Here is a 12139-nt window from a genome sequence, read left to right on the forward strand (position 1 = left end):
ATACTTTTTTCCTTAATTATCTTGTTATCTTAATCTAGTGTTCTTATGCAAAATGTAGACCCATATGAAATGTAATGTTTATTTAAAAGGAAGGCTTGTTAGCAGAGCATATTGACAGTACATCTATTAATTTTCTCATTAATGTTAGCTGTGCTCAAAACCATTTTAACCCTTCTCCGCTCAGTGAGCTGTGTAGACATTCTAGCACGCTGGGTCTGTTGACCAGACGCATCACACAACACCTGTCCTCTATGAATACAATGACTAGTTACACAACGACATATCCAACACATGTAGCTGCCAAGGGGGGGATACATCTTTCCTGTTTGCTTGCACACACCTTGTGTGTATATATTTTTTACTGGGGCACGTGCCCGAGTAAAAACCCCAAAACACAAAAGTGTCCTTGATAATTCACCAATAAGATGGGTTCACGAGTTCAGTAACACACCAGCGATTGAATAAATGATATGTTTTTATTGAAGCAGGTCTGGTAGCAGAGCCAAGCCCGAATCAGTGGAGGAGGCTGGTAGCAGAGCCAAGCCCGAAACAGTGGAGGAGGCTGGTAGCAGAGCCAAGCCCGAATCAGTGGAGGAGGCTGGTAGCAGAGCCAAGCTCGAATCAGTGGAGGAGGCTGGTAGCAGAGCTGAGCCTGGTGCGGATGGTGGAGGCTGGTAGCAGAGCCAGTCCTGGGGTCCTGAGGAGACGAGAGTGTGATTACTGGGATGCTAGGGAATGGATGATGATGTGAGGGGTGCCCACAGGGTTGTATTTGTATTGTACATTTGTGTAAAAGTTGTATTTGTCCCCGATCTTGTCTCTTCGCTTTCCAAATGCAATCAGCTGCTCACAGACTGACAGAAGCTATAGATCAAGGCCAATACAAACATTTATCAAAAAGTGTGCATGTATTATCAAGAAAAAACGGACCCTGCTCAACTAGGTGTACTTGTTGACGGTGAATGATATTTTGACTCAATTATGAATTATGCATAATTAGGAAAGATGAAACAAATCTTTCAAAAAGTTGAGATGGGCCTGTCTAATGTTGTGTATGTTCTAATTTGGGTGGAGAAGAATACCAGGTTAAATGCCAGACCAAGTTCTTTTTAGTTTAATAAGAATTTATGCAAATCAAACAATGAATACAATACACCGACGGGTCTCAATCTAGATCGGCGATACCAGTCAAAGTTACCAGTCTCGCTTCATAGAGTAGAGAAGACAAAGGCCTTTGTGAGAACAGTCTTATCAGAAGTCTTAAAGAGAGTTCTGCCTAGCCAAGTTCTGCCTGACCTGTCAGTTCGTGTACCCCTTCTGGAAGGGAGGTGTTTGTCAGGTGATTGGCCACCAGTCGATGGGGTGAGGATGTCCTCATCCTATTAGATTTTAGAGGAAGTCTTTGGGCAGTTAGGTGGACCAGGGGGCAGACCTAAAGGTCAGATGATGTCCCAGTGGCAATAGAATCCATCCTCCTCCGAGCAAAGGGATTAATCCTCCACCGCCTAAAACCAGTTCTGTCTCCCCCTCTAGACCCACAGAGTAGTGAGACCTCATGTATCTTTTATCACCTGGTGTTGACTCTTGGTGTTCTGTTGTGAGGCCCATTGTACGCATTGTACACTGTCCCATGGTGCGGTCATGGTGCGGTCATGGTGCGGTCATGGTGCGGTCATGGTCCGGACATGGTGTGGTCATGTCCCGTCATGGTGTGGTCATGGTGCGGTCATGGTCCGGTCATGGTGCGGTCATGGTCCGGTCATGGTGCGGTCATGGTGTGGTCATGGTGCGGTCATGGTCCGGTCCTCTCGCCCCCCCCTGTCAGTATGCTGACTTATTGCATTCTTCTTCTCACAAAAAGATACATTCTCTTGAGATTGACCCTTTTCTCACTCTCCCAGACACAGTCACATTCTGGTGCATACGTTTGGAATATATGTTCATCACTATCATTACTGATTTTATCTGAGAGCATTGATTATATCTGGAATATATGTTATTACACATTTTGGTATATCTGAAGCATTGATTGTCTTTTTATGTAACAAAGACATCGAACATATGAAATAGCAGCATAAATTGGCAGCATAGATTTAATTCCTCCACAATAACCACAGGTTACCTCACATTGGAGGCCACTAGCCTGTGTATTCATGCCATGATTTGAATCTATTAAATAGAAAACATTTTAAACATTGGCAACACTTCATATCAATTACCATGTAACTGCATAGCAACATCCTTTTTTAAACATTGTTGATATATAGGAATAATTAAATGGAATTAAGTGTTAGCAGTATGTGTTATTAAAGTGAAAGAAGGCACAGGATGTGGGAGGGGTGGGAGGGGTAAGTGGATGTTGTAAAGGGGCAGTTGAAGATTGAGTTACGAGATCAACATTATCACCCACTTACCCCTGGTTATCACCAGGTGTGCCATTTTCAACTGTTTCCTGTTGGTAGCTGAGCAAAGGGTTTCCTGCTCTCGTACATAATGTTTGTACGTGCCATGTCATTGCTGGGGCTCAAGAAGTGGAATGTCCACAATTGTTGTAATTGAAAACCATAAATTTATTTTTAATATTTTATTCCGTTTTCATGTCCCAGATTAAAAGACAGGTACAAAAAAAATGAACACATGTGGAAATAAATCAAGCAGCAGTCATTGGAATAACCTATTGAAAGGCTCAGCCCACTACCACATCCATTAAAATATTTGAATAGTCAATGTTAAATATGTAGGCTACGATTATGATGTTAAGTTGGTTTCAAATCCCAGACAGAATCAACATGTCTTCTACCCCCAAAAAACTTGCATTCCAATTCATTTTCATCTCACAACACACTATTCTGAAATCTCAAGTTTTTTTTACATAAAAATCATCTTAACTACATGAGAGACGACAACTCAGTGATTGAAGAAAAGGCAGAAAGTGAATAAAGTGTTTGAACAGGGCTGACTCAGTGACATTTCTTATGTCGCTTTTTAATCATTTTGTCATCATCTCCATTAAAACAAATCAAATCCGTTTTGTCACTCAACCATGTACATAAGTGCACCAGTGGGTGAAAGTATACACCTACTAAATATCACTGTGCTTCATCATTTGAGAAGAGGGCTCTCTGGGAAGAACGCTCAGACTTCCTGTTTCTTTATTCCTGGTTTCTCCTGATCTTCTGTTCTGGCAGAATTCTGGGGTTCCTCCTGGGGTTAAAAAGTGGGTCATGTCAATGAATATGAAACCATGGTACCAAGCATTCTAGCTAGCTACACTACCTACCTAACAATCTCATTGTTTGTTTGTGTTACTGACCTCATACATTTGGCCAATATTTGCCAACACTTCTACAGAGGTTTGAGGTCCAAGTACCACTGCTACCACAGCTTGAGAACCATCGGCCTACAGGAAAGTCTTCTGTTTTGTTTGGGTCATTGCAGCATGCACAAATAATCTGCTTCTGGTTTGCTAGGGTTTGTTTCATAAACTATTCTGAAATTTCATAGACAGCTTTGTGTTGTTGTGTTATTATGAGGGACTTTATGTATTGAAATATGTGCAGTATGAAATACGTACAGTATGAAATATATGCAGTATGAAATAAAGTAATTTCGTTTGACTTATTTACAGATTCACTTACATGTGATTCTGGGAATTTGATGCTCCAGTCATCCTTAATGGCCTTTATAGTTTCATCAGTTTCATCAGTCTCCTTCTTATAGTAGATCCTGATCTGTTGCTGTGAAAAGCTCTCTGGCCTGAGGTATAACACCTGGTAGAGGTTACAGTTGGTTTGAACATGTCTTTCAGTAGTTCTGCACTCAAGTGTTCCAGTACATTCAATACTTTAACCATAGAAGTGAGTGGTAGGATGTTCTATTGACATCAGCATGGTTCTGACCTGGTCTTTGGAGATTTTGAAAGCTTTGGTTGGGTTGTCCTTTTTGTAGAAGCGCATTTGGTCAATGGGGTCGTCCTTCTTCATCCCATAGTCAATTTTGATGACCTGAAGCAGTTTTACACAGGTAACATGACCTGAGGCAGTTTTACACAGGTAACATGACTTGATGCAGTTTTACACAGGTAAAATCATAGGCTGAGTGATAAAATATCCAGGTCCTCATGCCTAAAATACTTGAAAATATATTCTTCCCATCTCAAGGTAGTAAAGGACCAAAGTTATGATAAGGAACTATGTAACTTTGCAAAGAGCATACATTCCACCAATAAAGACATGTAGAGCAATGGGTTAAAATACGTCTTTAAATTGTTTTAAAAAGGGCCAATGTCTGGACACTTACACGGAGTTCAAAGTCATTTGGATCCAAATGATTTTCACTCGCCACATCACTTTGCCATTTCTTGATCTTGTCCATGACCTCGTCCTCCAAATTGTCCTTGTCCTGGAAATGAGACATTGCTACTCCTCTGGCTGATGATGACTCCTCTGGCTAAATGACCAAACTTCTTACCTTTATACCCCCACACACCTTTAAGATCTGGCCCACACACTTGTAGAGACGTCGGTGGGTGATTCTCTCTAGAATCTTTCTTGCCTTATCCAGGTCAGAAGAGGGGGAGTAGAGGATCTGCTCAAACACATGGTCTTCATGAGGAGAGAGAGAGAGAGAGAGAGAGAGAGAGAGAGAGAGACAGAGAGAGAGAGAGAGAGAGAGAGAGAGAGAGAGAGAGACAGAGAGAGAGAGAGACAGAGAGAGAGAGAGAGAGAGAGAGAGACAGAGAGAGAGAGAGAGAGAGAGAGAGAGAGAGAGAGAGAGAGAGAGAGAGAGAGAGGAGGAAAAAGAGGGAGAGAGAGAGAGAGAGAGAGAGAGAGAGAGAGAGAGAGAGAGAGAGAGAGGAGGAAAAAGAGGGAGAGAGAGAGAGAGAGAGAGAGAGAGAGAGAGAGAGAGAGAGGAGGAAAAAGAGGGAGAGAGACAGGTTTTGGTGTACCTCTTTTGTTATCCCCGGCAAGTTGGAGAAAATGCTACGAGAGCATGAGGCTAATCTGAACCTGTGAGTTTAGAGTAGACCTCCATGTCAAATACGGTGTCTGACATTCTGAACGTTTTCACCCCAGATCCTTTAATCAAGATGTGAGGATTTGCTTCGACAAGGGCATCTCTGATCCTGGAGAGCCAAAGCAAATTGATGGTGACAAGAAAACATTTGAGTCACAATGTAGAAATTACATCTAAGAGTGAACTTTTATTTGACCTCTTGTACAGCACTTTGTTCAACCATGGTTGTATTTAAACATGCTCTATAAATATTGATTGATTGAACGGTGGTCTCCACCCTCTCTCTATTTATACATTTGACTTCCCACATGAAGCCATATGTGATTATTATGTGAGCACCTGCTGTACAATACTCACATGAGCTGAATGGCTTCGACCACTCTGTGCTGGTAGGCTCGTCTGTGGAGGCTGAATCTGGTGTGGAACATGTCATACAGGTTGTCCACTTCCTATTGAGAGAGACATCAGTAAAGTGAACCTTTAGAAGTCATACCCTATTTGAAGATAAAGGGTTTGCCTGGCTACAAGTAGCACCTTGTCTCTGGCACAGATCTGCGACATCTTCTTCCCATCCACCTCCTCATCCACCTCACAGACTCGGGCAAAGTTGATAAAGCGGTCATGGTCAAAGTTACTCTGAAGACCTAGGTAGTAAGAGTCCCTGTATGTTTGACAGAAGAAAATGTATAAGAACATGTTTAGGAATGCCATTTCAAAGACCTATGAACAACTTTGACAAACAAGTGGTTGAAAGCATGACATACCTGGCAAAGTAGTCCCATTTATCAACATCAACACCGTTTCTCTTGTTGGCTATGATTTCGTACAGGAAGGACTTCTTCTCTGGTCTGCCTTTGTAAGCCCACTGGAAACAGCAGAAAGCGATGCTCATTGACCTCTGTGGGGTGTCTTGAGACTGATTATTGGCTAATTAGGCTGACAGTGTGTCTAGCAAAATGGCCAGCTGATAGCCTACACTTGTTTAATTTCCCTTAAATCTTTTGCCTCTTAAGATGTTGTGTTTCACTCTACTTTGAATAAAGTGAGCAATAGATTTGTTCATAGTTCTATAGGTCACTCATTTATGAAAGTTTTGTCTACATCATAGAACATAACTACTAGGCATTAGGTTGATTTAATTGACACAGTGATATGGAGGGCAAACAAAATCTAAAATTCAGAAAGTTGACCAGTGTCATACTGTCATAGAGAGCTACAATCAAACAGAGCTACAGAATGTAAGAGTAAGAGACTATTAATTTTCTATACATGTGCTGTTTTCTTTCGCGTGTGGAAGATAATTTGTGAGTGCTAAGTGGTTGGGTGATAAATTACATTATAATAATAGTCCTAAATGTGTTGCGTCTCCTTGTCTTGTGGTTGCCTTGGTTTCCCCCCTCACTATTGGAGGACTGAGTAAGAATACCCAATTCCACTTCAGAATACCGAGAATCATCCAAAACAACCAACAAACAAATGTTTGTAAAATGTTGATAGTTCCTGTTTTATACAGCTAAAACAGCCTGGGGTCAAAATGACCATGTGTCCTTGACCATGTGTCAAGGACATTGAAAACATATCATCATGTTAATATTGTGTTCACCCAGTTACCCATTAAATGAAGAAAAGCCATTAAATAAGAAGTCAAAATAAGTTATATCAAGCATGCATAAAGAGGCGTTAAACATTTAATGCAATCAAACTGATCCCATTCAATTAAGGGCCATTCAACCCTGTTTTGGCTCATGTTAACTTGTATAATTAACAAGCCTATGTATTCCTGGATAGGAACCTTGTGGTCGAGAGGGGAAGAATTCAGTAGTAGGAGAAGAGAGAGACGCACTCAGGTTTCTAAACGTTTTTCACTCAAGATCACTAAATATTTACCAGTTTGGACAGGATGTGTATTATTATCTTAATAATCATTCAAGTGTTCCTATTTTTGACTAAATGTATTGTAACGAAACTGACTGCTGTCACTGTTACCTTCCCAGGGGTTTTGTCAATCGGTCCAGCAATTTGTTCCTTGATGAAGTCCAGGTCTTCAGGCAGGACCAGACCATGCTGCTCCATCTTCAATTCATTTTTGTCGACAAGGTGGTCAAACATGGCCACGGACGCATCCTCGTGCTGAAGAAAAGAAGATTCTGGTGAACAAAGTGGAACCCATATGCACATACACACGTTTTGCCGACATACACTTGTAAAGACAAATGTATTTTTGTATTCAGTCCTTCACCATGACAACAAAAATACAGAGAAACCAAAGCAGAATGGTTTCCTGCACCTAAATAGTTTAGCATTATGGGACTGGATCCCTGTCCTAACTTGAAATGGGTCACATTTTGTTGTAGGGAATGCAAATATATCTGACCTAAAATAATCGTGCAGCAGTAATTGAAACCATTTTTATAGAAGACCAGATATTTGCAATTGCTTCAGTCATTATGAAACATCTGGGAATCACTGGCTTTAAAAACCTATTCAGTTGACAACAACAGGACGCACACAAATAAAGCCAGTGCATTCCCATAAATGTTTGCCTGTGTATTATAATAAATATTGATTTGGGGGGTTTTGATGGAGAAAGGGAGACGGAACAGTTTTTACCTTCCATTTCCTTCCTGTAGAGACTTTGGGGATAAACATCCCATCAAACAAATGGGAGAAAGGGCCATGTCCTGGTAAAATCAATATGTTGGAGGTACAGAGAGAGAGATTGTTAACTCAAGATGGAAAACATGAGTGTATTTGTGTGTGAGAGAAAGGGGAATAGATATATCTTGAGAAACAACATGAGCTTCCTCACAGGTGAGGAAAACATATTCAAGTCAGAATGAGTCTTGTATGACCCAGTGGGAAAGAGAGTGAGTGAAAACAACATTTCATTCTCAGCACTTTCTGCCACACCTTGAAATGAAACTCTGCAGTTCAGTTCATAGTGAGTGTACAAGGTTGAGTGTGTGTGTTTTCCTCACCCAGGTCGTGGCAGAGGCCAGCGATCTGCACACAGAGGAAGTCTCTGCAAGAGATTTGAAGTTCTGGCTGCCGCTCTTTCAGCTCCCGGACCAGTCTCCCTGCCAGGTGACTCACTCTAGACCGACACACACACACACAACTAGTTAGCAAACAACACCTAAATCGTCCAGTATCATCGCCAAAACATTTGAATGTCCTACCCTATGGAGTGCTCAAAGCGGTTGTGGGTCGCCCCAGGATAGACATAGCAGGCCCCTCCAAGCTGCTTGATGTAGCGAAGTCTCTGGAACTGGGGTGTGTCAATGATGCGGACCAGCAAAGGGTGCATTGGCACAAGCCCATGTATTGGATCGTTGAACACCTGAAAGAGTTGAAACAAAAGAAGGAATAATTATCATCCAACACTTTTATTCATCCCATGTCAATTGTGGTGATGGAATAATAACCGACCTTTGAACAACTCTAAACAACAATGGCCGGGTTTCCCAGATTCGTGAAGAAGCTCTTAACCCTTGTGTTATCTTCGGGTCATTCTGACCCATCAGTCATTGTGACCCACTGTCGTATTGCGACAAATTTACCTCATACAAAAACAAAGTGAAGCATTTTCTTTTAACTGTCGGGCTGTCTCAGACCCCCCACATTGCAATGGTTAAAAGAAAATTATTTTTATTTGTTTTTGTATTGGGTGAAATTGGGTAAACACAACGATGGTTCGTTGTGAACCTTTGGGTCATGTGACCCGAAGGCAGCACGAGGGTTAAGAGCTTCTTCACGAATCTGTGTTGAATGAATTCACGATGTGTGCTGGGAAACATAATGACCCCCAACTCGCAAGCCAGCGTTTCAACCGCAGGAATTTTTCACCTGTAAGAACTTACAGCACTGAACCTGTATGATTAGTCCAGTACTGGCAACCGATCTGTCAACGGAAATACTTTATGTGGCATATGTGGCATGCCCTAGTCATGCCACATATGAAGAGGAGAGCGGATACTGCCATGCTCCAAGTCGCCATCCGAGCAGACCGTCATGGGAGCTCGGAAAATTCCATCTGCTTCGACCAAAAATCTATTCGATTGAAAATCTATTTGAAAAAGGTGTAGCTTTTTCTCCGAAACAAAGACAGGAAGGTAGCAAATGTTTTGCTCCTGTCACGCCATGCCCTGATGTTACGGACACATTTGTATATCTGTACAATTGTGCCCTCTCATTCGTTTTTCAAATGTCCCTCTGTGATTGGCTTGTCAAACCTCAATCGTTGTCACAGTGCGCATGTCCTTGTCCAATCATATGTCTGTCCGTCTCTCTTTCAGGCTTCACTTGTCTTCCGTTCGTTAGTCGACTTGTTACCCAAACCGTGTTTGATCTGTTCTACCATCGGCTGTCCAGCGTGAACGGAAACTTTTTTTTTTCGTTTTTGTTTTCGTGTTTTCCCAGTGCTTCTGTTCTTATATTTACATGTATTCTTTGTTGTTGTTTTACTCGGCTTTACTCGGTATAGTGATTTTTGTTTCGTTTGGTTCATCACCCAGTGACGAGGGGATAGGTAAGCTGCCCATGGATGCCATTACATTAACATCTATGTTACACGAGTGCTACGTGTATTTTAGTTTAGGGATGTTTTTGGTTACGTGGTTAGGGCTTCTTTTGATAAATTAGTCCTACTTTTCTTTGGCACCGTTCGTATTTCCATTGTTCTCTGGAGTGTTTTTGTAAAATAAACATATGTAGCCTATTATTTTAAATTCGGTGTTTGCGGTTTACGTTATGGCTCCCTACACCTAGACGTAAACGAGCTCTACCCGGGGTCTTAACACCTGAGTATAGCATGAGCCAAATCGTGTGCTGGCTGTATAGGGTGTGGTGTTCAATGTAAACACCATTCATTTTATATTGTGTACAAATAAAAATCTAAATTTGAATTACATTTATTCAACATTATTTTAAACGTTATTTTGACAGGGGGTCATACTGAGACCAAGGTCTCTATGGGCTAGGCCAGGCTACTTTATATTGAAAGACAATGTCTGTGGGTTTATATAAACTATTTTATATTGGGGTCTAAACGACTCTGGTTGGTTTCACCATAAATATACATTTAGTCATTTTACATTTAGTCATATACCTAACACAAATAATGTTTACTTGAAATCACTGAAAACTAAATTATACCAGAATCAAATAATGATAGGTAAGCTTTTAAGTATCGATGTGGAATGTACTTGGTATAAAAGCTGCAATTTGTATTAAAGAAAAGTAGGCTATAGATTTTCGTTTAAAACAAGCAAAATCACTGTGACTTTCCTAAAATAATATGATAATCAGTCATTCTTTTGTCAGATTACTTTAATTACATATCTAGGTAATGTTTTAAGAAGAAAAAAGTTAAAATTCTGATTTGATGGTTTATTACAGTGGTAAGTATTATTGTCTGTATTCAATTTAACATACAAGGTAGGCCTTGAATGTTAAATATGCTGGTAGGATGAGGATTAAGCATTTATGCTGAGGACAAAATCCAGTGGCATTTGGAATCGGCAACCCGCAATGACTTGTATTATAAAATCTTTTAATAGAGCTGAACATTTTTCCCACAAAAACCTGGGAGTGATATACTCAATGTTGATGAGAAAGGGTCCATGGTTGGGTTGGTTGTACAGGTGATGGTCTCGGTATAAAACATGGTTGGGTTGGTTGTACAGATGATGGTCTCAGTATAAAACATGGTCAGGTTGGTTGATGATGGTCTCGGTATAAAAGTGGACCAGTGTTCTCTAGCTGCTACTTCTCTTTGCTCTCTTCTTCATTCAGTTTCTTTCTCCCTCCACTGTACAATTATCTAGGCAAATTAATATTTAAAACCTTTATTTTTAACATGTTTGCCTTTAATACAAATCAATTGCAATGTTATTAAATGTAAATTTCCTTGACCATGCTCTGATTTATCCAATGGATTAAAATACCTGCAAATTCAGCATATTTGGTTATACTTACATTGACATTTAGTCATTTAGCAGACACTCTTATCCAGAGCGACTAACACTAAGTACAGGGACATTTCCCCGAGGCAAGTAGGGTGAAGTGCCTTGCCCAAGGACACAACGTCATCGGCACAGCCAGAATCGAACCGGCAACCTTCTGATTACTAGCCAGACTCCCTAACCGACTCCCATATACTCTCCAGTTTAGTTCTCTTCCATCAGATCAAGGGGCAGGGGCGTTGTTAGATCCTTTTTACTGTATAAATCTGCTGTGCCCCAGTAAAATCAAAAGTTTGAGTTTTAACAATTTACTTTATTAGTCAGTATATTAATTTAGATTGATAATCCCGGAAAAAAATAAACCCAATATCCCAATCAACCCTTGTAAATGTGTTTAACCTAAAACACAAACTGATGCACGCAGAATTCCATGTCAGCGCGCTCTTCTGAGCTTGCCAAATAGCCACTGCAGCACACACACAGAAGTCCAGGTGTCGGACTCGGTACACAAGTCAGAATTCAGGTAGGCTAAGAAAACATTACAAAACTAAAGATAGTTTCTAAATGAGAGGCCTACCGATCATCTTATTTTGACTAAAACATAAAAACAATATGACATTGTTCATCGTTTGTAGCCTCCTGTGTGCCATCGTTTACCTACCTGCATATTCTGACTTTAAAGACGAAGATTGTGATATTTCTCTACTCAATCTTATTCCTTTGTCTCTTTTATTTCCATCACCACCCTCTCATTTCAACATCACATCCAGACAGCCTCTAATTCATCTTTCTGTTGCTATTGAAACAAACTTCACGTAGACCTATGGGGGTTTCTACATACAATATTGCACAGCATCTTTACCTATTAATAAAAAAAAAAAATACTAAAACATGATCATTGCATAAGACTCCTCTCAACACACTATTGGATTGTCTTCTTTACGCTAAAACTGTCAAGATCCTTCTTAAGAAAGAAGGCTATATTTACCTTTCCCTGCACATTGAACTGGCAGTCAATCGTGTTCGGCTTGTCCGGAGCCTGGTCAGCCAGAGTTGAGCATTTGGAGCAAATCATTTTGAGGAATGAAATAAAACGGCACTAGTGAACTGATGTGGTGAGGTAACTGATTTTCTGACTAACGCCAGGTATAGATGTAAGT

The 12139-nt window shown here is 40.6% G+C and overlaps 1 protein-coding gene across 3 annotated transcripts; it reads right to left on the reverse strand.

Moving 5' to 3' along the window:
- Positions 1 to 2546: 2546 nt before the first annotated feature.
- Positions 2547 to 12107, reverse strand: LOC134018487 (deoxynucleoside triphosphate triphosphohydrolase SAMHD1-like). Of its 3 annotated transcripts, none has more exons than XM_062458448.1 (15): positions 11968 to 12107; positions 8196 to 8356; positions 7995 to 8110; positions 7627 to 7697; positions 7003 to 7146; positions 5781 to 5881; positions 5551 to 5677; positions 5374 to 5465; positions 5010 to 5125; positions 4489 to 4604; positions 4300 to 4401; positions 3900 to 4004; positions 3639 to 3770; positions 3314 to 3400; positions 2547 to 3204 (listed from the first exon to the last, which is right to left on the reverse strand). In XM_062458448.1, the coding sequence occupies exons 1-15, from the start codon at positions 12052 to 12054 to the stop codon at positions 3136 to 3138; spliced, it is 1626 nt and encodes a 541-aa protein (XP_062314432.1). In that variant the 5' UTR covers positions 12055 to 12107; the 3' UTR covers positions 2547 to 3135. The 3 variants fall into 3 exon arrangements, with proteins under 3 accessions (XP_062314432.1, XP_062314431.1, XP_062314433.1); XM_062458447.1 differs by having other exon boundaries at positions 4471 to 4604; XM_062458449.1 differs by lacking the exon at positions 3314 to 3400 and having other exon boundaries at positions 4471 to 4604.
- Positions 12108 to 12139: the final 32 nt, after the last annotated feature.

This window comes from Osmerus eperlanus, chromosome 4, assembly GCF_963692335.1.
Source record: "Osmerus eperlanus chromosome 4, fOsmEpe2.1, whole genome shotgun sequence".
In the NCBI taxonomy this organism is placed as follows: domain Eukaryota; kingdom Metazoa; phylum Chordata; class Actinopteri; order Osmeriformes; family Osmeridae; genus Osmerus; species Osmerus eperlanus.